General features: G+C 38.0%; 1 protein-coding gene across 3 annotated transcripts in view; it reads left to right on the plus strand.

Annotated features, from left to right (window-relative positions):
- The window catches only part of MBP (myelin basic protein), a 113,098-nt gene that overhangs the window by 8,035 nt on the left and 78,534 nt on the right, over nucleotides 1-26,529 (plus strand). For all 3 annotated transcript variants that reach the window (XM_030444068.1, XM_030444070.1, XM_030444069.1), the window contains exon 2: nucleotides 18,761-18,835. In XM_030444068.1, coding sequence (XP_030299928.1) covers nucleotides 18,785-18,835 — 51 coding nt within the window. In that variant the 5' untranslated portion in view covers nucleotides 18,761-18,784. The remainder of the gene's footprint in view (nucleotides 1-18,760; nucleotides 18,836-26,529) is intronic.

A 26,529-nucleotide genomic window follows, 5' to 3' on the forward strand; every position in this document is an offset into this window, starting at 1 on the left:
GCAAAAATAAAACCCCTTGGAGTACAGAAGTTAAGAAGGAATTATGATGGCTTTGCAGGGGTTTGCACTTTGGGGTTTTTTGTGTGTGAAGGACAGATGTACAACTTTGAGTCCAAAAGTGACCTGTTACTGCAAAAGCTATGGCAGCAAAGACTGAAGCCCAAAGAAGGAAAATAACTGGCCAATGTTTTCAGTAGATCTGTGGGGTGGGATAAAATACTGCTGAAATAATACGATGTAGTAATTTTGCAAATAGATGTGTCCCTCAAAGTTTTAGACATAAAGAATGGTATAATAACTAGAATAGGAAACTTTTTGACCCTTTGTTTCAATTGTTGTGTTATGACAGCTCACACCATAGAGAGCTAAAAAGGAAGGAAAACATGAATCCCTCAAAATACTGTCACATTACACACATTGCATTTTAGTCTGACAGTCCAGTGAAATGGTCATTGAAAAATATGCAGCAATTTGATTCCAGGTATTTTCATTTCTACATTGCTTAGTTCAAAGGAAAAAAAAAACCCCAAAACAAACCCACAGTGCCTGGAAGGCAGACCGAAAGACTGTGGTGAAATGTTGTGGAAATGGTTGCCTGGAGTGTTTCATATATCAGCAAAATTGGTGATAGCAAAGGTGGGCAGGACATTTTTACATTTCTTGACTCATCCTTGCTGTTAACTCATCCTTTGTTTTTATGCAAGTAGAATGATAACAAACCAGTGATGTTTTATTCATGGCTGTTTTTTTGCTTAATCTGGGTGCTCAGGTAGTTGGAACTGTCTTAGAGGAAAACAAAACAGTTGCAATTACTTTTTACTTTTGCTCTTGTTGGACCTTTAACTTTTAGAGTCCTTCCTCAAATGATGGTAGTTACTATATTGAGGGATTTCTTGCTAACCAAAGTGTGTAGCTTCTACAAATAGAAACACTCTAGCTTGTTTGATTGTTGTGGGTTGGTTTTTTTTTTGTTGTTTGGGTTTGTTTGTTTTCTTTTTTTGTAATCTATTATCTGTGCTATTAATTTGCCCTGACTTGTTCAGGGAGAAGAGGTAAGTATAAGCTTCTGCATAGCGTTTGTCAGCAAAGCCTGACTCAGCACTGTTTACCTGGAGGGTAGGTAATAATTTCACTTTGTTTTTCAGAAAAATATTCCTTTTAAATGGGTAAGAACTTGTATTACAATCTCAAGAAAAAGTGCTTTTCAGCCAAATACGAGACTGTTGATGATGATAATGTTCCTCTTAAATTTTGGCTGACTTGTAAATACTGATGTTGTGAAATCCTGTATTCTTCTCCTGTGGTAAAAAACTTTGTATGTGGTGGTGTGGTTATTGGGTTTTCTTTTTTTTTTTTTTAAATTCTAACTCCTGAATGCCACAACCTTTTTCACTAATGAAAGCACTGTATGAAAAAATTGAGTTCTAAGGCTGGAGTTGTAGCCACAAGGAATAATTCTGTGTGTCTCTAAAAAGCATGAGAAGGGTTGCAAAATGCTTCCCATTACTTCTTACTGGCCTTGTATGGTAAATGGTTTGTACATTTAATCTCTGGGTAATATTTTGTCCAACTGGGTAAAACATACCTACCACAAACAGCATATAGCAACAACCAAATTATGCTCCTTGACTTAAATGCTGAGTAACATTATATTCAGAGTTCTTAACTTCTGGTTATGATCTACCATTAGGGACTGTTGTAGCAGCCATGAAGTGTGTGCTCTACCTGCAGGCTCTTCTTTATAATTAGCTTTTGGTCTTGGAGGCTCACCCTGCCCCATAACTGCAGTCTGACCAAGAGAATTTTGGATGAGTTGTGGTTAAGGTTGTTCCATCTTCTTGGCTCAGTGAGTCAAGTAGCCTTGTAGAGGCATTTGAAGGAAATGATCCGTGGGGCCCTTGTCACTCACATGACTGAATAAATTATGTGCATACATGATTTTTATTTTTTTTTTTTTTTGGTCTGCCTATGTGCATACAATTCGGAGAATAATGAAGGCATTCAGTTTGCTGCAAACACATAGGTCATTTGCACAGTAGGTTTTGAGTATGCTTGAAGTTTCTCTTCTTTAATGCCTTGTGCCTAAGTGTGCATACTCCGCTTAATATATGTACACAATTCCAACAGAGATTTGTGGGCTCATTGAGGTTAGAATAGGCCTCAAGAGACTTACAGTCCATTCTTCTGCCCAAGCTGAATCATGTGCAACACTGGGCTGGGCTGCTTGGGGCTATGGTTGGATCTTGAGAATCTCCACGAACAGATAGTCTACTGTATTTGGGTGCATCTGTTCCAATGTTTGATTATCCTCATAGTTTATATTTTCCCCTTGTAAATATCTATGTATTTCCCCTTGTAAATATCTATATATTTCCCCTTATAAATATCTATAAATGCCTTAGTTTTAGTTGACATCATTCTCACCCCCACGCACCTTTCAGTAATCTGCTCTTAGATACTGAAAAGCCTCTGTTGGATGCTCCAAAGCCTCTTCAGGCTGATCAGCCCCAATGTCTTCATCCTCCCCTCACAGGGCATCTGCTACATCTGCCAGCTGTTCTTGTGGACTTGGACCCAATTTGCTCCAGTTGACTGATGCTTCACAGGGGATGTACAAAAGCAGACCTGGTAGTTCAGACAGTAGAGTCCTGGATGGTGCATGAAGCAGAACAATTGCTTCCCTCAGCCCACTGGCTGTGCCTCTGTTGCTACAGCTGGGATGTTGTTAGCTCTCTCATCAGGTGGAATGCTGATTGGTGGCTAATCTACTCTGGGCTAGTCCCAGACCCCCAGGTTATTTTCAGTAAATCAGTCTTCAGGCTGTGATCTCATGGCATTTCTGTCAGCCCTGTCTAAATAATTTGAAAGGCAACCCTGCCTTCCAGTGTATCAGGTGTACCCCTGTGTCTGGTGGTGTCTGCAGACTTACTGAGATACATTCTGTACACTTGGACAGGTCACTCTTAAAAATATTAAATAGCACAGGGGCACTAACCTGTCCCCTTGTTAGTTGGACATAATCCAACCAGATTATGGGCAGATTGTGAACCATTAACAGCTACTCTTTGAGCCTAATGATGGAGATAGGGGTTTTTATCACCTAATAGTCTACCCATTCAAAGAAGCTGCAGGAGATGCTGAGTCTTGCTAAAATCTTGGTAGATTATACTCCTGATCTCCTGTCATCCACAAATCCTGTCATGACAGGGGGCAATCATATTGGTCAGGCTTGATTTAACCTTGGCAAATCCTTAACCTTGGGTGGTCAGGCATTGGAATGGGCTGCCCAGGGACGTAGTGGATTCTCCGTCCCTGGAGATATTTAAAAAGAGACTGGATGTGGCACTCAGTGCCATGGTCTTGTAACTGCAATGGTAGTGGATCAAGGGTTGGACTTGATGATCTCTGAGGTCCCTTCCAACCCAGTCCATTCTATGAATCTATGAAATCCATGCTAGTGATTCCCACCACCTTCTCCTTCCTATGCCAGAAATTACATCCAGAGGGGGCATATATCTGAACATCCTGTGGGACCAGACTAAGAAACAGTTAGTCTGGACTGTGATGCTTTCTTTTCTAGTGATCCCTAAGACTTAGTAACCTGTGCATAATCCCCTCCCTGCTGTGGATTCCTACTTGTTGTCCATCTGCAGGTGAGTCAGTGCATGCTGGTCACAGGATGGAGCACCTGCATCTTGGGAATGTGGTGATGAATGAGTTGGGACTTCATGTGACCTGGGGGAACAAGCTTGTTAGGAGCAGGATGTTGTTGCTAGAGTGGTTCTTACTCCGTGTGTGTTTGAGGAATTTGCAAGAAAGGAAGGTGGCAGCAAAAGTGACAGTAAGTTTAATAATTATATTGGTTTGATCACTGTATTGGTAATTGGCTTATAGCCTGCGGGCTTTGTCTTGAATTCTCTTTTATATTGATTTAGTTCCATAATCTTGCTGTTAGATTGATAATAAAAAGAAACATATGCAGGTGTCAGTGAGAGGGCATGTGAATAATCTCTGTGTACATTCTAACATGAGCTTAAAGTTTCTTGTTGTTGTTGTCATTGTTGCTGATATGCATTTAAAACTTCTCCAGTCATGTAGTGGCTTTTTCTTTTTGTCTTATCACCTTTTCAATATTATCTTATTACTTATAATTTTTAAGTGGTCTTTGGAAAACACCAGCAAAGCTCAAATGCAGCAAGACCCACATTAAAGCTGTAAGGCTTTAATACATAGTAAGAAGAACAGCATGGTGCTGAGCACTAAGTTCACATTGACTTCGGGGGGGGATTTATTATTTCTCATTTGCCAATTTCTATTATTGGTACCACATGCCTTACTAGTTCAAATGTGTAATTTTCGAACTTTTTCTATTCTTGATGAACATTGCTCAGCCTGTGTAGTTCATGGTGTATCAAAATAATTTTGTCATGTTATGATAGTTGTCCTTGGAGTTTCATGCTGTACAAATGTAAATTTTGGTTGAGGTTTTAATTTTTATTAATTTCATTATTATTTAGTCTCTGAAAAGCATCTTGGGAGTAAGGTTATAAATATGCTTAATGAAACATTTCTCCAGGACCAGTAGCTGAACAGAATGTTAAGAGTTACATTTTACAGTTTAGAAATATTCCAGTAACAATCTTGTGAGCAGTAAATTATCAGAACTACAGCTTTCATAATATGTTTTAAATGGCATGTCTAACAATCTCGTTGTTTTAATGTTTCAAATAGTAATGAATTGTATTAAGACTTCATATATTTTAGAAAAAACATCATTATGGACTGCAAATCATTGCCAGTATTTAAACTCAATTTTACATGAACCCCTAAATCATGTTGATGATATTGAAACTGAGACTGAAAAATGCATCCCAGGAAAAAAGTCAGATTCTATAAGGTAAATAGTACTTCCATAACAAGTTTTAGATACATAAGTTCATATTTTTACTTCTAGTATTGATATCTTATATATTTTAGAAACCTGTTTTTATGCTATTTTTATGCTATTACTGTTTGTGAAGTATAAAATAGCATTTTCCTTTTGCCCAGTTTAGTAGATTAATCACTGCAAATGAAAGATTAACATGAGAATATGGCATCGGTAGAATATTAGATTTGAAGATGGCCAAATGATTAAAGGTATTTCACAATCAGACAGCTCTGTACTTTAACCTGAGAGAAACAACCAGGGCTTTCGAAAGAGAGCAGTTGGGTAAGTTCATAATCACTCATGCATTACAGCATTAATACTGGCACAGGCAGCATGAAAGCTGGTTTTGCAGTGTCTTCATGATGCAAAATATTACAGCTGTCCTCCGTGGGTTTGCTTGTGTTAGGAGAGACCACCCAAATAAGTAAGATCAAAGGAATGGAAGATTTTAAGATGTTAATATTTGCTGTCACACTGATTTAAATATTTAAAGTTTATTCTGCATATGACTTTTTGTGGGACTGAACCTTCTTGTGTTTATTATTTTTTTTATTGATTGAGACAGGCATTGGCTTAGAGTTTGTTTACTCAATTCCATCTTACAATTACATTCTGTTTGTATAAAAATTCCTCTTGTAGTGTCAGTTGCATAAGTTGCTTGTCAATTATTGTTTTAAACATTTTAGTATTCTTTATTTAAAGCTGCAATTCAGACATATTTGAAATTATTGTTACTTGCATTTGGTTGGTAACACTGTGCTTCAAAGTCGATGAAAAGATTTCAATCTTTGTTGTTACTAAAATTGCCACTCCTACACCATTATTATCAAAATATGGTCACTTCTCATCAAATGGTCCAACTTAACATCAATTATCATTTTTATGAGGTCTGGTATCACTGAAGTTCCTGAAAATTAAGGTATCGTTAAGTGAAACTAAAAGATACACTTAAATTTTTATACTTCAACCCCTGTCATAAAGAACAAGGCTTGCTCTAGCTCCTCATTAGAGAGATTGTGATTTCTGTGCCAACAGAAATTCATAACAAAGAGCCTGTTTGAGCTCTTTAAGCAGGCAAGTCACACAAATAGCACCTCTTCACCTGAAAAAAAAAAATGTTAAGGGGAAATTAAAGGGTTCAGACTGAACAGAATGCTGAGTGGCACTGACATGTGACAGACATACAATGTTTCTGGCCAAGAGAAGATTGCACAATGAGAAAAATCAGCCACTGGAATACTCTCCATGAGAAAGAGGTAGATTCCCCAGCACTGGACATTTTTCAGAAGCAGCTGGACAGGGTGTTGGGCCATCTTGTCTGGAGCATGTGTTTGCCAGGAAAGGTTGGATCAGATGATCCTTGAGGTCCCTTCCAACCTGGTATTCAGTGATTCTGTGATTTATAATGTAAGGTCAGGCAGTATAATATAAGGTCAGGCAGGCTGGGGAAGGGGAGCATGAAAAATTGTGTCTTCTGAATTGTTTGGGCATGGGCAGGCTGCAGCATGCAAAGGATGAGCAAGTGATGAGCAAAATACTGGTATTGCAGGATTGTTATGACTTGAAATAAGCAAAATAGTGATCGGTACCAAAATTATTGGGTGCCCTTGTATCTGCTGTATTGTGATACTGTTATTTTATCATCCTGTTGATGTTTGGATCCCAATGGGCCTGGCATTGCTGTACATCTCATTCCATTATATGTATGTTTATTCTTTGATTCTAGTTATACCTTTCCCCATGTGGCATTTGAGAAAGCATTTGTGGTGTGATCTACAAACCTTCTCCATTCTAGCAGACAACCAAGTTTAAGTGAAGTTTTAAGTGCTTTAGGACTGGCTATTCTTCTGATGTAGTTGATATATCATATAGATATGGATATAAGGGAAATTTATGTGCATTACTAATTCAATTTAAGAGTGAATATTAGAGAACTCTGATGTATCTAAACTGATGAAATGTTTACATGAAGCTATGTTAAAAACAAAACAAAACAAAACAAAAAGAGCAGTTTTGGTGGTAATTGCTTTCTACTTTGCTCAACTTTAAACATACTCAGTCTGCAGTGCTTTGAGCTTATGTTTTTTAAACATCCCTTCCAGATACTCTGAAGCTTGTGGTTTGCGGGTAGAGCTGTTTTTTTGATCAGGGTGTTGTTTGTTTTTTTTCTAAGTTAATATTGTGTGCTTCAAGATGATATGTGGGGAAAACATTTTTTAGTTCCTAGCATTGCTTTGTTTTTGTTTTGGATATTGGCATTAACTTTGGCAGATGCTCAAAGACCAAACCAGCAGTGGATTTACTAATGGAAATGTATGGGACTTAGCTGATGCACCAATAGAAGACAGTGATTGAAACTATAGCATTGGCTTTGGAAGGGCAAGTTCGGTGATTCAGATTCTCTGTAAGATTTTAAAAGGCCACAGACTAAATATTAGGGGCAACAGCTGGGCAGTGTTGGTATACAGAAAGGACCGGTTCTGCCTTTGGATTATCACCTATGTATTTGGGAGCAAAAGGCTCCAGCTGCAACACCTCAAACAAGTCATAACCACTAACTTAGGATAGCTGGATTTCCACTAAAAATAAAATTAAATTTAAAAAGGTTTTTAAACCAGTTAAAAGCTGTCAATATAGCGTAATTGCTTACCAACTGTTGATGCCTTATAATGTCAATGAAAACTGATTTGAGTAAGATGCTACATTAGCCAAAACTAACATTGTTTTCACTCATAGATCATGCACATAGGTGTTAAAGAACAGATTTTGATCCAGGTATCGTGTAAAGTAACAGCAGTGACTGCTATGAAGTGTTCTTGCCTGAGAGTGCTGTAGACAGAGTTGAAAGCAGCAGGTTGGATGTTGTTTGAGGTGGGAAAGCAAGAAGTTCAGCTGCACCAGCAGCTCAATGCCTCTGTTCTGCAAGGTTTTACTCTGTTAAGATGTGAGATGAGCGACATCATTGATACAATGCACACAAATTTAAATATTACTGTTGGAGGGTTTGTTGTATGTGTGTGATTACAAAGTGTCAGTCAAAGACTAGAAATACTATTCCTCATTGGTTTACCATGGTGGAGCATTTACTGCAGAATCTCAAGAAGAGGAGGGGATTTTAAGGACTATTTTGTAATTTAGTCTTGATGGAATGTTATGAAAAGAGTGGTCAACTTGCAGATGATTTGGGGGAAGAAGGTGGGTAAAGTGACTTGGCAAGCCTTCTATAAATCCCCTAGTCTATCTTGTGCTGACAATTATGTCTCTGATTATTATCCAGCATAACCAACCATCCAAAGTGTGTTATGCTGCTGTTCCTGTTCCCAGAGCTTTGAGGCACAAGGTGTGGGGTTTGTGTCTGTGTCTCTCAACCCTTTCCTGAAGGCAAATGCCCACAAACTTGCAGAAGAGCTGGCTAGCCAAGACCCTACTATGACATGTCTGGGATGGAGATCAAATCTGCCTCTTTCCTAAAGGGTCCAGACCTGCACTTTCCCTATACTGTATACTGATAAAGGAACTCATCAATGAACTCTCAGTTTAGTGTTCCACACCACAGTGAAACTCAGCTGGCTAAAAGCTAGCACATTTCATTTTTGTTCCCTCTTTCTAGGGTGTCACTGGTTTTGTGGTTTTATTTTGACTTAGAAAAAAAAATCTTTTTATAAACTAAGTCATCTGAACAGATTCAGCAAAAGGTAGTCCTTCTCTGTTCCCTCCCTTCCCTGCAATGCTTCAGGTATAACATCTAGAATTGTGGGTTGGAATATCCTAAGGCAAAAGAACTCACCTGTGTCATTTGGGACTGTCCTGCCATGGTAAGAACCAAGCCATTTCCCGGTCTCTGAAATACAGAAGTCACGTTGTTGCTTTCTAGAAGTACCTAGGTTTAATACTCTGCTCTCTTTTTTCAGAGCCCTGCTCTTCTAATGTTTAGAAACACTCTGACTTCAGCTAGATTTATACGTGGACAACATGTATGTTTCTCCTCTTCTCACACACTCATTTAGCTTTGGCTATGCTTGATGTGTAATTAGGCTTTTTCTCTTATCCCCGTGTAACTGTCTCCTATTGCTCTCATCTTCATCACATCAGTTGTAGTAAAGTATTCACGTTATTAAATATGGCTGACCAGAATTGTGCCTTGTCTTCATCTGAGATTATGCTAGTGGCTTTTATTATGACATTATTTTTCCCCTGTCTTGAATGGAAATATCCCCTCATGATTCAAAAGTAGGTCTGTTTTTTTGTTTTTGTTTTTGTTTTTTTTTCTTTCCCCCTGTCAGATCACGGTGGTGACTCACTGTTATCCTGTGATCAAGTCAGACTGATCTTTCCCCTTAGTATCTTCTGAAACGATCCCTGGTTTCCCACATCCTGTATGAGCATGCTAATCACAAGCTTATTATCTAAGAATATGGGTGACCTCCTGCTATAGCTGTTTAAAACAAGGCAGGGAAGGGGGTGTTACAGTGGTTTCCACTCGGTCTTGTGATAAGCCTGAGCCTGATGGTTAGCATTTTCTGTGTCTGAGGAAGTCTGCTGAGTTAAGGCCTGAGGTAGCAGAGTAATAAACTCATTGTATATTGATGAGGTTCTGATGCAAACTCATGTGTAGCTGCTTGGCGGTGTCATTGTGGCTGGAGAGTTGTTTTGTGTGACTGGTGGCAGAACTTGAAGTCCACGAAGCACTTGTAAAAGAAGAAAGGAGGTGTCAGTTGTGATTACAAACCCTGGCATTATGTAGGAGTTTAGAACAGGTTTTCAGGATGACAGCTCTCTGAGTTTTTAAGTTTCTAATGTCTGCTGTCTGTCTGAACTTCTCAAGTGGGCTGTAAGTACTTTTTCACATATTGCCCCTACCTTATCTCTGCCATCATTCTGTATCTGTAAGATGGGAGAAAGGTTTACCCACTACTCAATTGTTTTGCATACTTAATGTTGCAAGGCCTTTAGGGAATGAACTTCCCTGCTTGTCTTTTCACCCTGTCTGCAAGGAGACCTGCTCTTGGTCAAAGGCTGTGCACCCTGTCTGGATTTTAATGATGGTATTTCAAAGGTTTTCTTCTTCTAAAAACATTCAGTTAACAATAAAATACTTCATCCCCCTACTTTACAAATACAGTTTCTTCAAAAGCAAGATATTCCTGTGATGAGTGATATGAATATTGCATATATGCTTACTTAACTTTTACTCATATAGGGGATTTGAAGTGTATTTTGGTATAATCATGAAATATGATTAAAATCATACTGAATTATAAATACATAAAAATTAATACAGTGCTAGTCTCCTTCCTGAAATACATGTTTTCTTACTGCACTGTTTTGACTTGCTGCCAGATTTTGTTGTCTTTCTTTGTACACTAAATTTGGTGTAAATGGTGAACTGAATTGGAAAATCTGCTTAAGAAACAAGTATTTGGCTTGTCGCATCCTTTTGTCTTCCTTCTAACATGAAATAAACAGTCTGATTTTCTTTGTAGTGAAAGAAGGGAAAATAATCGTCTTGTGTACATTTTGTACATTCTCATGTTCAAATAGCAATTTTTCTCTGGGTCTGTCATTGTTCTCTTCAATAGTAATTCTGTAATAACTATTCATACTGTCTTTGTACTTAGCCTGGAGGAAGGTTGGGAAAGCACCATTAGTGCATTAAATTAGGGATTTAGATAAAATGAGGCAGTGTTTGAGTACTTGAAAGCATATTTGAAGAAGCACACAAGCACAGTAACTGTATCAGGGTGATTTAAAGACTCAAGTGGTTTCTCATGCAGATTTCAGTGCCAGGCTGGCTGCTAATTACTAATTAATTATTTAAAATTCCAAGTGCAACAACTCACAGCTTAGTGGCTGTAACCTGCCAAGCCTCTGACCTAATCAACTAGAGCCCAAAATACCTGGACTAAAATTCTATTTGAAAAGGAGATTTATTCATTTATCAGATACACAGTTATCCTTAGCAGAAAACATTTTTGCTTTCCCTGTTCTGAAGGGAAAGCAAACCATCATATCACAGCCAGAGAAAATCCCAAACTGGTGCCCTAGTGTCTGTGTTTCCAGCTGGCCCTTAATAAGCATTAATAAATCCTTTCTTAAACTTCATGAGATGTCACTTGCAACTTGCATGGGCAACCATTTTAAACTGGAGAACTAAGAATTGTCTCATCTGTGTTTTTGCTAGTGAACTGTGAGTAATAGTAAGCTGTCAGGAGACTGTCACATGGACCTTGACTCTTGTTACATGTCTTAACCATACTCACAAATGAAAATACAAAGGACTAAATCTTCATCAAATTATTATAAAAAATACTTTCAGAGCATAATCTCATGTGTGAACCCTCAGAAATGCAAGCCAGTACAAGAGAAGGCAAAAAGAAGTGAGAAACATAATGCACAAAAAGTGAGAAATACAAGCATATAGTTAAGGATTCCTTTTTTTTTTTTATGTCAGAAAGGAAAGATTGGGATTTGTGCCTGTTTAGCAGTGTGTTTATGGGAAGGGAGGGACATTGAGCCAAGAGGGAGTCGACTTGGAGTATGGTGAAAGTCAGACCATTTCATAATATCAATATTTATGCCAAATGTAAGGGAAGTGCCTTTACAGGAAACCAATCTCTTGATTTATATGTTTACAGTATACATAGACAGCAATCAGAGAGAAGCACTGGGCAGAGAAAGAGGCTTTGTTTTTTTCTTTTCAGTAGAGTTATTTAACTTAGAAGGATGTAGCGGCTCAGTGTTTTCTCACAGCAAACTTAAAGTAACGGTGTCTGGAGAGGGTGAATCATCTTGTCCCGTATATCTGCCTGTTGATAAGGGAAGATAAGAGCCAGCATACAGTGCCTTTGTTGCATGTGCATTTAGAACTGCAGGTGTGCATTTTGTCAGCAGTTGCTGCTATGTGCTAATGAAATGCTGATGATCAAAGGGGCTGTGGGAAGCTCAGGCAACCTATCTCGCTTTAAAAAGGGAGAATATACCACTCACCGCTACAGAGCACGTGTTTTCCTGAGCAGAGAACAGGAAACAAAATGTGAGTCTTCAAATATATCTTATTCTCATGGTGTCTTTTCATTTTTATGTGAAAATAGACATTAGGTCTTGTCTGAATTCAGAGTACCTTAATATCAAAGCCTGAAAGTCTCCAAGGAACAAATCACGGTTCTCGTCTGTGTGGTTTTGTGATTGCTCTGTGCTTTTCCCTCTCTGCTACTGGTAAGTTTATTACTTTGGCCTGAAATTTTTCATGATTTGAATTTGAATTTCTCTTTTTCCTGGTTAATACTGCATTTATGCTACATGTTGTGTGCTGGTTTATCTTTTTAAAAAATACTTTAAGAAATGAGTTTTCATTTTTGACTAATTGAGGCTGAGAGGCAAAGTTCACAGCTGTGGAGGTGTATTCCTAAAAGAAATACAGTGCTTTAGAAACAATGATAATGGGGAATTATAGTCTTAGGAGTTTACATCTTTGCAAAGTCTGTATCTTTGCAATATATGGAAAAAGGTTATGGTGTGTCTCAGCCATTCTTGGCATATCTTTTGCTGTTCTGGGTTGGTTGTGGGTTTCTTTTGTTGTTATTTTATTTGTCAGGGGTTTTTTGGGGTTTTTTTCATCAGGTAATTTATGTTGCTGCAGTGTCAAATTCTGTCTCTGCAGCACACAGGTGCTAGGGAAAAAAAATCACCAATTATTATGTGTCTGGGAAAAACTGATCCTTGCTCCTAGGTTTGTATGCCATGCAGGCCTAGCAGTCCTCCAATAGATAAAAATAATCAGCCCGTTTTGTTCTGGTGTTGTGTGTAGTAGACAGTATGTAGTAAAGTAAGCAAATCTCTTGATGTAAGTGACTTGAGATAAAAATTTCCTTTTTGGTATAAGGTCAAAGGATGTGGACATTAGACACATTTGTGGTCCTCTCTGTTGTGTAGACTGGGAATAGGTGTGAGGCACAAGTATCTCAGGAAGGGTGTGGAGGACATACAGGGAAATCCATGATTTGTCAGGCCCATGAGGTGTAGATGCTGGGGTAGATGGGCAGCAGGCAGAAGCAATGGCATAGTGAAGTGCTTGGATGTGCTGGGGACATCTGTACCTTGCTCCAGAACTTTGGGTTGGTACTTAGCTCCTCCATCAAATGCACTGGCTTCTCTTTTGAAGTGGAGGTGATTTAAGGGAATTTCCTTATCACCTTGCAGGTGAATTGGCATAGAGGTCACAGGAATCCACTAATCCTAGTGTTTTGAAGACAAACCGTAAGCATGTGGCTATTAGCATTTAACTATAATCATTGCTGGTTTGTGTTTATATCAGGGAGTACAGATATGGATGTATGCTAAGTCACCTTAGGTGGGTATTTGTCTGTGAAAGGAAGCAGAAAAGTCCTGTTGAGAAATTTGTTTTAAAATCGTATCTTTTCTTTTTCTTAACAAGTGAGATGAGGCTGATTTTATTCCAGAAAGGAGCGGAGTGGGTCAAAGGAAGAAAGAATAAAAAACCAAGAGAAAGCTAAGCTGCAGAAAATAAATATGTTGCTTAGCAATTTCATTTTAATTGTTTTTACAAAATGCTGTCTGTACTCAAGTTTGGGCTATCCTTAGCTGGGCTGAGGCGAGATACCTGAAAATCCCATGCTTTTATAAAAAATAATAAAATTTTTAAAAGGCAATGTTCTTCTGATTAGCATATGATCGAGGAAAACTATAATCAAAGCAGTCAGAAAAATAGTTTTAAAATCTTGGGTTCTGTCTGCTGTGGTTACCCCATGGCAATTTTAGGAAATTGTTTACAACAGCATTCTTTTCCAGAATGTATTCTATCTCAGTGTTGTAGGATTTCTCCCAGGTCATACATTTGCATAACATTCTAGTGAAAATAAAATAATTTGAAGTCCTTTGCAATGATATGAGATGCATGAAAATTATTGAACAAATGAGCTAGCAGTGGGAAGTACTTCCTCAGATAAGCAGTGTTTCAGACCTTGGCCCATCTCTCCAAGGGGTGGTGTTTTATGTTTAGCATCCTTTGTAAGGCACATATAGATGTCTGTAAACATGGAAATTGTTGTAATGTCTGGATAGGCCAAGGGCAGGACTCTGATATGAAGGTCCCTGTACAAGCATGGTTAAATCCAGCTACCCATGTTAAACTCCTGGTGTGTTCTCTGATTTAAATATCATGCTCACCACTGAAATCTTGGTTTTGATCATTCACCAACATAAATTTACCTGGAATAATTTTTTTTTTCTTTCAGGAAGCATTCTGCAGAGAAATACAATCGTAGAAGTCAAAAGTGAGATAAAAGTTGATCTAGCAAGGATTGCACACTTTGACCTGTAATGAAAAATTAAATCTGCATTAAATAATGATGAAACTTGCAAGGGAATTAATGCACCATATTTTATGAAATAATTTGCCAGTTGAATTGAGAGGGCAGGATTATTAGGAGCGAGTTTGCCCCCGAGGCAGGTTACTTTTGTTGTGTGGTTGCTCACATCTGACTCTGAAGCACCTGAGCGTGTCTGCTGGTGGAATTAGCTGTGGGTTACTCACATGGTGCATGTGAGTACTGGAGTACCACAGTGAGGGATTTCTGAAGAAACAGATGAGACTGTGTCTCGATCAGTTTTGAAAGAAGGCCAAAGTGAAGGGGTTCCTTCCAAAGATGTATATCACACTGAGAGCCTAAAAAAACCCAACCAACTAAAAAAAAAGACTCAAAAGTTTCCATCTAGCTGGCAGCCCGTGCTGGGCAATGTGTCAGCTTGATTCCCAGTAAACTATACAACCTGGACCAGATGCTACAAAAGAAAAAAAAAAAAAAATCCTTTGCATGTCATTTTGCTGGGTATGTTTGTAATTAGTGTACACTAGAGGGCTACCGAAATAAGAGAGAACTTGCACATTTCTTAAAAGTAATTATGCCTTTAATTAGTGTAGTAAGAAGAACTGGATATGGTAACAAAATCGATTATTTACATGGATAAGAATCATTGTTAATTTAGCAGGAAGTTTTAAGTAAATTTCCCAAATATTTTTATATTCTGTGGTTACCCTTCCCATGGGTGAGTAAGGCCAAGAATACTTGGTAACTGTATCTTGTGTTGTAGCTCTGCACCATTACCCAACATTATTCGTTGGTGAATAAGTATTTCTAGACAAGGTAATAATTATGTTCTGATACTTCTAAATATGTGAGAACTTGCATACCTTTATTATTATGTGTAGTCCTGTTGAGTCATAATTAAGTGTGTGGGAAGATGTTAAGATTAAACCCTTATTTTACATAACTAAATTACTCTTCAAGGATCATATTTAACAATCCATTTGCAGCATCCTATAATTTGCATTTGGTAGTTTATGTATTTTAATACAAAGTACTCATTAATATTCAATAAAGGTGTTCCAGGTGCACTGGCTGGTAGCCTGTAGCCTCTTGCAACTCCTGACTTAGAGTTGGTGAGCTGTCACTGCAAACCAGCTCCTGGGCTGGTTTATAGCTCGCATTTAAAATATACAAAAATTTTAATGTTCTGTGAGATATTACAGGGGAAGGACACTCTGGAGTCTGGCATTGACAAGTGGTGAACTTTTCTCAGGCTCCCATGAATAAGAAAATACTATTTTGCATTTAAAGCAGCATAAGCTGAAGAAAGTGATACGATTGCAAGTTTAGAGAAACATTTTGCTACCTTTTAATGAAAATTTTAAACTATAGTATGTGCATATGGGAAGATGAGTAGAACCTCTTTAACTACAAATATCCATTTAATTTCAGCAGGTAGACTAGAATGGGCTAAAAATTATATGATACATGTTTCTAAAACCCCTGTTTTTAATCAGTGAAGTAAGTTACATGATCTCAACATCTGTGTATTCTAAAAGTATTGTTTATGAATGTGATGGGCAGAACTGAGCTTTTGTATTCCTGTTTTCATTTGTTTGGGTTTTACTTTGTGTTTGGCAAACATCAAGGTGAAATTTCTCTCCTTGGCCAAGGCAGTGACATTCCTGTAGTTTCTCTAGTGGGAAGGTGGCTTCCTCTAGTGAAGAAAGTGGGAAGGGAGTTTGGTCTAAGCTTCCATCAGGTTACCTGTTAGACTGTCTCTGTAAGAAGGTAAATTGATGGGAGGAGGCATTTTGTTTTATTTCCCCAGGCGAAATCCCTGGGCTATTTTTGGAATTACTTGAAGCAACCTCTGGATAACTGGAGTTATTTCTGCATCAGTCATTGACTGGGAAGTGCCCAGGTCATGGCAGCAGAGCTGATTCAGCTGGGTATGAGGTTGTGGCTGGGTTACTGCTGGTGCCATCTGCAGTGGCAGCTCACAGCTGCCTTCCATACCTGACTCACTTCACCCAAAAGAGTTGTTAAGTAGCAGAAGTGTTTTCAACTTTTAGATCTGTTAAACCAGTTTGCCAGCATGGCCAGTTGTTTTGATAGCAACCCCCCACACTCTTGGTGGGCAGTCTTATAGGGGAGCTGGTCCTGCACTCCAATTGCTGCAGACCTGTGTAGTGTCCCCTCTCATTTTGTGACTCAATGCTCACGTGTACAATTTTTCATCTCAAATGATTTACAAAACTTGCAGGGTTTCACCAGGAAGGTTTTTGGAGAATGCCACTGTGGTGATAAACTCAGTCTCATGCTCAGGCCTGTTTTGGCAAATTATTGTTAGATATGATTCATGTTAGATTCAAAGAATGTTACTGCATTTCTACAGCACTTCTGGTTTTGCATAGTTTTGAAGCTTCTTGACTGTTCTTGTGGCTGTTTATCAGTGCTAAAGCATGTACAAATTCCTCTGCAAACAGGAATGTTGATCAGTTGACTGACATTTGTTAGTAAGTGACAGAAGCTGCTTCATTGCTGTATACAGAGCTGCTTAGTCTGGTAACCTCTATGTTATGAAGGTGACCAAAATGAAAATATCAATCTTTTCTAGCTCAGATTTTTTTAATTGTTGGCTGCAAGTTACTACAGGGATTGCACATTGAGCAATCCCATTGAAGTCAGTGATTCAGCTGATTGCATAAAGATCAGCACGGGTAGAACCTGTGTGGTGTGGTCTGCTCAGAACAGCAAGAACCAAAATCTCAGTTTAGGTCTTAGCACTGCAGGATGTACTTGCATTCTGAAGTGAAAAGACCTTGTGCTCAGTTTTCAATCAGCAAGGCAGACTTGTTCTGGAGGATGGAGGGAAAAAATAGGCCTTTTTATTTCTATAAATTATTTTCATTTTTACATGCTTGTTTATATGTATGGTTTTGCTTCCTAATCAGTTATTTAAAGAACAGTTGGCACTATACATTTTCTTTCCTTACTAATGTCAGGTAATTTGAAAGCCTTTTTTCCCCAACAGATTACTTACCTTTCTCCACTTAATAGGTAGAATGAGGAATCCTGTAACTTTTAGGATATTCTTGCTATCTGGCTGGTTGCTTTTGGCTAAAAAGTATCTGCATCTCTAGGTGAGAGATTAACAGTAGGTATCTGTAGCTAACTTATTTTTATTTTAAACAAAATAAAGCACCTCTGGGCTAGCTCTTTAATAGCTAGTGTTACTCTTCCAGTCATTTATCAAAAGATTAACTATCCAATGGGTCTGTACTACACTTATGTTTAATTAAACAGATTATGGAGCCAACATAACACTTGCAAACCAGATCAGTGTCCTTCTGCCTGCCCTTTGTCTCCCTTGTGGCTTTGGAGTAATGCTCGAGGAACAGCCACTCTGCACCCCACAAAACACTGAGCACAGGGGAGTGCATGTAGCTTGGGCTATAACTATATATGTTTTACTGGCTATAACTACTTAATAGCCTGTTGTTTTACTTCATGCATTTTCTATCACAGCAGAGGTCAAGTTCTTTTCAGAAGTTTATTCTTAATGAAATAATTTAGTGTTAGGGTTTTGCCACGTTTTCTGATGCTAAGGTTTTATGGTGTATACCTCTGTTTATTCCAAAGTAATGAGGTGTTTTTATTAGCACCAGAAATCGAACTTTATTGCTGAAACTTCAGTTCATAATTCTGAGAGGGAAAAGCCTCCTTGAAACTTCTTTTGCATGTAGTTTTAATTTTTAGGACTTTAGATGCTACCTTGCACTGCATTTATATGGGGGGAAGGCAGCAGCTGTGTATAACATCCTATGCAAACCAATGCCTCCATGAGGAGAAATGTGCAGCATAACCACAAGTGTAATCTAAAAGCTGAAATTTGAGTGTTGTGGTTTAACCTACATAAGCTCTATTAGAGCTGACATAGAACAGGATGAGCTAGAAAATAGAAAGAGTTGGTACTCTTTTCTTATGTGATTGGCATGAATGTGTGTGCTTTAAAGAACATACCCAGTCTCATCTCTGCAGCAAATTCTTAGCAGTTTAGTGTGGTGCTTTTTTTCAGAATTGTTGTTTCTATGATGGCAAATGTGAATTTGAAAGAATTTTGGTCATTTATGTAAGTTTGGAGTTACAGATCATTTGATACATATAACATTGTATGGTGCTGTAAATGTAATATTGAAAGACAGGTTCTCTACCTAATCTATAATCTAGTCTTGGTTTGTGTGCAAATTTCTTAATAAACACTTTTTTCTCCTTTGTTTTTCTTTATTTAGAAGAAGGAGAGCTTTCAGTTACTGCTTAGATTTGCAAAATAGACCAGAGAAGCTTTTTTTCCCCTTAGAATCTTCCACAGTTCTTACCTTAAACTGTAAAAATTCTTATTGCTAGAGAATTCTTTGTTCTGTGCCACATGAAAAATTAATTTGTATTTTAGTACAAATGTGCTGGTTTCAAAAACGCTGTTTTGTTTTCATCTTCTCAGAATTTGAAGTTCTGCTGATCCATCATGGGGAACCATGTAGGAAAACGAGAACACAGCACTGACAAGACAACCAAGGTAAGAACAGAAAATTGAAGAGGCAAAGCCACTTCAGAAATATGGAGGTTATGAAGTGTATATATACATATATATTTAGTAAAGTAGTGTGTTTACCAGAACATTTTCATCATTACTGTTTTGTAGTTGTTACTATAAAATAACTACTTTTTTAAAGAGGGTCTATGAGATCTGGCCAAACCAGGATTTTGCTCTGCTCTGTTCAATGAAAGGTGTGATGTTTTCTGGTTAATTTCTGAGTCCTGGTGAAAAGGACCGAGATGAGTCTTAGAAGCATGATATTCCAGTAATCTTTAAAGAGCCAGTAATCTGAATTACGTGTTGATAGCTTTTCGTTTGGATAGTCATTGGCTTTATCCCATAAAAAAGAAACCATGTAGAAACACATAAAATAAGAGAATTCCAAAGGAAAAGATTGTCACTCTGAGCAGATACAGGTTTAACAATCTTCCCAGAGGGAAAAGCTGAGAATTGTCAAAATGTTCAGTAGAAGCTCATTTGTTTTCTAAACCTCTGCTGACACTGTTGTGTATTTTGCACATAATGTGGTATTCTGTTTGCATTGTGATAATACCTTGTGTACTGTTTTTTCTACATTGTACCGGAAGAGAAATCACACATATCTTGAAAAAAAGACACCTTTCTGTATAAAAATATAAAAGATGCTTCTTGTTGCTCGCTGTTGCTGACTTCCCTCCACCCATCCCCTTCCAAAAATAACAGTTTACAGTCTGAGCCCACATTGTGTAAAGCTATTTCCCTTTGCATTGGACAGATGATGTAAACAGATAGGTCTGTGCTTTATCTGGAGGAATGTGGGTATATTGCATTACTGTGGCAGATAAGCAGCTAACTGGCATGCAAACTAGAATTTGTGCAGCTATTTGTACTTTGCCATCTCCTTGAGGGAAATGTATGAGCACACTGGAAGGAATAGGGAGAAAACAGCAGGAGGAAATAACAACTGGCTACATATGACTTTGTTTTTTGTTTGTGCAGTATTTTGCAAAACATTTTTGTGGCCCAAAGCTTCAGTACAAATAATAGCATGAGACCCAAGGTCTGGTCTTATAGTGACTGGTTTTGTAGACTTCCCCTCTAGAAAACATTGTTGTGTCAAGTCAAATGCAGCAAAGAGATGTATTTAGCAAAATATTTTGTTAGTTTCTGACCAAGAGTGTGAGATCTTGCAGATAAGATAGCTCAGGTGTACAGAGCTTGATGGGCTGTTGCACACCACTTATCCCTTACTTTGGTCTTTGAAGACAAAACTTGCTTAGAAAAACACAATAGAACCTTTTTCCTGCTGTGGGCTCACGTGTGTGATGCATCTGGGTGGCAGGTGAGCGAGTTATTGGGCACACAGAGCCTCAGAAAGAAAAAGATTCTTCAACTGTAGCAGCCTATGCAATAAGCACAAGTTTGTGGTGATGAGCCAGAGTCAGGTGGCCACGACTCTTTCACTTGTTGTGTAAGACAGGCCTGCAAGGATTGTTGCAATTTTTAATTTTTTAAAATTATTTTTCCTAGATAGTTCATGGGGAGTACTTGATTGTGCAATCAAAGTAATATTCTTTTGCCTAAAATACTTTTGAAGGAGGAACTCACTTCTCTAGTAATATCTTAATAATATCACTATCTATATAATATCTTAGTAATATCACTATACTTGTTGTATAGTGACAAAAAAACAAAACACCAAACACCTGAACTTTACAGTAGGCAATGCTTGATCAAAATTTCCTTTTATGCATGTAAGAGAGAATCATGTCACAAGAAATGATAAGGTTAAAATGATGTAAAAGCAGGAAATACATGGTTAAGGTGCTACTATGTATTCCACATAACTACTCAATCTTAAATCAGTTCTTACAGGCAGCATTGAAGTTCTTAACAATAGTCGTAACCATATGTCATACATTTTTCTTTTCAAGTATGAAGTAGCTTTTTTTGCCTTTTTTTGTTGTTGCAGTTGTTCAGTATAGCTGTAGCTTAGAACTGTTTTCCCACTAGTCTTGTAGTGTGGTGTGGGAGATAATTGCTGAAGAGCTGCAGAGGCTACAGTGGAAATGCTGAGCCGGCTCTCCCTGCCCCTAGCAATAGAACTGCAATGAAAGAGGCTAAAATCTCATCTAAGGTCTTTCTGAAATGTAATACTTCAGGCTGTTTTCTGTGCTTCCTTTCCAAAAAATGCAATACCAAAGAATAACAGCATTTAAAGCAGCTGCTTTGAATTGGAGATGTCAGATTTGCTGCACAAACACTGTAGTAGCTCCTGAACAGGGAGACTGATAGCCCTTCTGCAGGTGGCTATTTTATGTGCAGTAAAATTGGAGAGACTGTTCCCAAACTAGCAATCATAACTCTTAGTTGTCCTATAAATGTGCTATCATACAGCAATTCCTATGGGTTTGTTTTAGGTTTCTTTTTTTTTTTTTTTTTTAGCATCTAGTGTTGCTTTACTTATAGTAAATTCATGTATTTGAATTAGAAAATTAGAAATGGAGATCTGGAAAGCAATTATTTCATCGAATGTCTAACTTGACACCAAGATGCTTTCATATTGGGAAATATGCCAAAGACAAGAAGATCGATTCCCATGTTGTGATACTTCTTTCAAAATGTTGTTCTTCTGATTTGTAAATGTACCAGGCTACAGTGATTGTTTAATAAATAACAAGATACTTTGAAATTAATTGGATGTTTTGAAGTGTAGCTGGTCTATTTGACCTAAACAATGCTGAAAATATGTACAAAACCCTCACTTTCTACTCCATCTCATATCTGTCAGATTTCTTTCTCTTTCTTAATGGATTGGCGCTTTTTCTAGTTTTGTAAGATACAAAAGAACTATTCAATAAACCCAGCAATTTATCTTTCTTTTTACTTTGGATGATACTAGACTTCACATTCTGCTTAATGCATCAGTAAATGTGCAAATATTTTCTTTAACTTTGTTCTTAGTGTTAATCCTGAGGTCTATGCTTACATGCATATATTTAAGAACAACAAAAACAAAAGAATGGGCTGTCCTTCATGCCCTTAGTTTCTTTAAGTTCTCAGAGAGCAAAATGTAGAACAGAAGAGCAGAGGACTGAAGTTTTATTGGTCTTTTTTTTGGAGTCCCTTCTTGGTACCTGACAAAACTGTTTCGTCACTTCATTTATTGTTCAAGAAAAGGGGTTGGAAGGATGGTTTCAGTGCAGCAAGTCCACAGAGGATGCTTTCCATGTGTCTCAAGTCACAAACAAAGTACTACTGTGGGGATCTGGAAATCAAGCTTCTGGACTATAATAAAAGCTCATCCCCCACTGCTTTGCCATGTCAGGGGACTGCTTAAAGAACTTAGGCCTGGAACATGTTAGATATCTGGAAATACTGGTTCATCTACCTGTTTCATATCCTTATGTACCAGGGGTGTCCTGTAAATAAACTCCAAGGAACCAAAGCCATTTTACCTATGCTACCTAGCTCTGAAAAACTTCAGGAAATGTGAATTGCCAGACTGTATGTCTTTCTCACAGGCCAAAAATTGAAAACAGATGTAGTGATGATAAGGCACTCAGTCTACAGTTTAATGTTTTGTTTGACCTAAAAGCTATCTGCCAACAATGACCACATCTCACTGTGTATTGAACTTGAGAAAAATCTTGCCTTCAGTTGCCCTGTGTATATACCTAGATTCTGTAATGTATTTTGCAATTGTTGAGTTGATAATTTTAATAAACAAATTGCTGGTTCACAGTGTTTAAGGAAATCTCAGCATAATTAGATCAAGCTAAATTGATATAGTGAGCATGTCTTAATTAATCAAGTGGTTTCTATGCTGCTTCTGCAGAGCTTCTTTTTGTCTCCTCTTTTTTCCCCAATTGCCTTGCTAAAGTTCACAAATTTGCACTCTGCACAGCCTTGTTCCTGATAATGCTGACACAAACTTTTCTGTCTCTCCCTGACAAAAGGGAGGTGAAATTCTGAAGATGGCTGTCTCAGTAGGTTGTTTCATTGTTCACCACACAAATGCTCAATAATTGGCAAGCAAAAGGATTTTCACACTGATCTCATCTGATGCCCTATCTCTTATGGCTGAGACTGCTTACAGACAAACCTGAGCCATATGTGTGGTTTTTACCAGGTGCTTCCTCTTGGTAGGCAGCATGAAGTACCAAGAAAAGAAAAAACAACAGATGAAGTAATTTTATTTGCTTTATTAATTTCTCTGAAATGTCATTTTTGTAAGATAGAGGCTTATTTTTTGGCACTTAATAGTTTGAGAGAAATAACTTACAGATTATGCAGACTTTGAAGTCTCGCATATATTTCTCTGTAAAAAAGAGGGGAAAAAAAGAAAAAAAAGGCAAAAAACCCCCACCCAAAAAAACCACTTCAGTCAAAAAAATTAATCAAATGTGGCATTTGATTTTATTACATTTAAATAAATGGTCTTATTACCACACAGAAGTTTATCAGATTGCAGCCTTTTCATAGAATCATAGAATCATAGAATTGGCTGGGTTGAAAGGGACCTCAGAGATCATCAAGTCCAACCCTTGAACCACCATTGCGGTTGCTAGACTGTGAACTTATATATATATATATATATGTATATGAACTATTTCACTTGTATAGCACTGTTTTTATTTTCTAGATACAATTGTGTGTTTTCTCAGGCTTTTAACCTTTTTGCTGTAAAGCAATAAACAGCATAGGTGCTATAGTGGTGTGTACTTTTGTAATTTGTTATATTGGTAGCTCCCTCTCAAGCAAATATCTCTCTAGAAGGCAAAGGAAAAATAGAGAAAAACTTAAATAGTTTAGAGTTCCACTGTTTTGTGTGAGATATTTGATGAGGTTTTTTACCAGCCAGTGTCAGAGTTACACAGTGGAGAAGTTTGCATGACCAGCAAGTGTCTGGTTAAACCAGTGCCTGGCAGAAGGAAGTGCTACTTTTAGAAGATTCAAATCCCCTTTCAGGGTGTGAAGGGAAGTTCTGGGCGATCAGGTTAAGCAAGACCTGTTCAATTTGATAGGCATTTGTTTTCCTCACATTCTGCCATCAACTGAGATTTATCCTGGAGCAAATCCTTTTGTGCTCCCTCTATCCTCCTATTTCATTTCTCAACTTCTTAACTTCTTAATGCCTGGTAGACACAGTGTTATTCTGTATTAATAGCAGTGCTTGGAAACCTTGAGTGGAGCCTTCAGGCACTAATGGGCTTCAACTAGTCAGATGATACAGTAGTGATACAGAAGTGACTAGGGTGTGAATCCTCTGAGAATGTCAAGTATGCAATAGCTATGACATTGGTTCTCAAAGATCAACCTTAAGAACAGCATTCAGTATGGTATTGGAAGCTATGTCTGATGTTTAAGTAGGCAAGTAGCTCTACTATGAAGTTAGTGGGAACAACATATGTGTGTAAATCTAAGTCATGTTTGAATGCTTATTAAACATGCTGACTTTAATAGGGTCAATTTTTGTTGAAATACTTAGTTTTTCTAGCATCTGAAGTGTGCTAAGATCATCATAAGTACACGTAGAAGATAATCTGTGTCTGGATCAGTGCTGATACTCATGTTTCCCTTCGTTGCCTCTATGTGAAGGCCACTGAAGGTAGAGGCCTCTGCTGCTCAGAGCAAATGGTAGAGGTAGAATTGGGAGGTAAGGCAAATGTGAGTGAGGGACAAGTTCTGGTCAGTGCCACAGCTCCTGCTGCTGGTGTTTAAGGAGTTGCCTGAACTGAATCATCTTGGCAGGATGTCACTAGATCTGCGTTTCAGTGAAAACATGACTAAATACATAGGTAATGGTTATTTGAAGTAAGCTCAGAGAGTGTTTTTTTTGCTGCATGCATAACTGCTAATTATGAGCATTTCTTGATTTAGGTCTCAGGCTGGTTGAGCTTGCCTGGGTGTAAAAGGAAGAGGTGCAGTTGCTGTGGTTTTGGCTAGGGAGGAGGTCTGGTCTTAGGCTTTGTTCTCCTGCCCTCAGCCTGGAGAACTGATTGACTAGAAGAAGAGAGAAGTACTCTGTTTTTTAAGGTCTTGTGCTTCAGATGCCATGCTGTTGTGGTATGGTTTCCTATAGTTCCTTTCTTGTTAGCTTTGATAGAGAACTGGATAAACATCCTCTCAAGTGAGTTTAATGACAGTGCCAGCAAGGAGCTGGAAGAGTAGGGGTGTGCAGTGCTTGTTCTTTGTGAACTCCTTGTGAACTGTTCTAGTTGCTGAAATGACTTCTCTATTAAGATTCAGCCCATACTTCATTCTGCAAACATGTTTTTCAGTGCTTTAGCATCTTCACACAGGAAAAATGAAGGTGAAATTGTTTATATTTTTAATATTGAGGCAGCAGGAAGTGGCATAGAAATCCTGAAAGCATGCAGTACCTTCCATTCTCACGTAACCTTTTTATACTTTCATTGTTGTGGTGGTTCACAGATCAGCATGCAGTGATACGATGTTACCTGCTCTGAAAACAGGTGAGATAGGTCAAAGTAAGCTAGAATTTCCATTAGTTATGTATGATGACAGCCTAAAAAATCTTTTGTAGCAAGGTAGCACTTTAGAATGAGGTTATATTTCTGAATCAGCTACTGTGAAGTGTGTTCTTCCTATTGGAGAGCTTGCTGATCTTTTACCTATGGGTACCTGGGACTAAATCACAGCAGCCTCTCCAGTAGCTCTCTGTCTGTCCAAGCTTTAATACCTTGATGCAGGCCACAGGACAGATGTAGCCTGGTAAAAGTGCATTTTGAAGTTTGTTGTCATCTTTTCCTAATGCTAGTCCTGCTTTTGGTCATCCTCGGCAGCAGCTGGAAGAAGAGTGCTGGAGCCATGCTTTATTTTAAGCTTCAGTTTCATACTCTTGCATTTTTGATAGTGTAAGTGGCTGTGCAGCTAGGTCAGTGTAACTGCTTGTGAGATAGGGTTTTACATTCTGCATCAGGACAAAGCCCCAGTTCTGTTTAGGTCTGATGCTAATTGTTCTACCTTGAGAAAAGATGAGTTCCCTGTTGCTAGGGTGAGCTGAATCTTGCTCTCCTTTGTAAATTCAGCAAATGTAAAATGGACATCAGAAGGAAAAAGATACAAAGCTTTCCCATACAAGGTATCACTTTAACTGTAGCTTCTTTTTGCACTTCAGAAGCTGAAAGTAAATTTCATACCTAATTTTAGTTATTCATACACTTGTAGGCAGATGCAGTTCAGAAAGTGATTTTTCCACTTTAAGCTAAAGTGTCACTACATTTTTCCTTTTTACTTAATTTATCATGCCCTGTGCTTTAAGTTGATGGAAATAGGTAGCATTTTCTGGACTTAAAAAAACCCAGAAAAAATAAAAAAAAATTTGCAAAAGGAAATAGAAAAAAACCTCTAAGCATAGTAATGTAACTTTATTTTTTATTGCTGAGATATGGTTCCCTCTCAAACAATCTGATCTTTCGGTGCAGCATCCCATATAGCTGTAAAAGTATCAAAATTTGCATAGAGCTGAGAGCCACAAGATAGATACCACTTACCCTGGATAGTCCCCTGGAAGGGGACTTCAGAGCATCAGATGTAATCAAGAAGAGGCAATGATGGGAACTTGCATTTTTGTCACAGTGCTACAGAGTGACCTTCACGTTGATAGAGCTGGACTTAGCTAGAAATGAAAGATGAATTTAGGAAGGCAGGGGGGCACTTGGCTTGCT

Source organism: Calypte anna, chromosome 2 (assembly GCF_003957555.1).
Source record: "Calypte anna isolate BGI_N300 chromosome 2, bCalAnn1_v1.p, whole genome shotgun sequence".
NCBI lineage: Eukaryota > Metazoa > Chordata > Aves > Apodiformes > Trochilidae > Calypte > Calypte anna.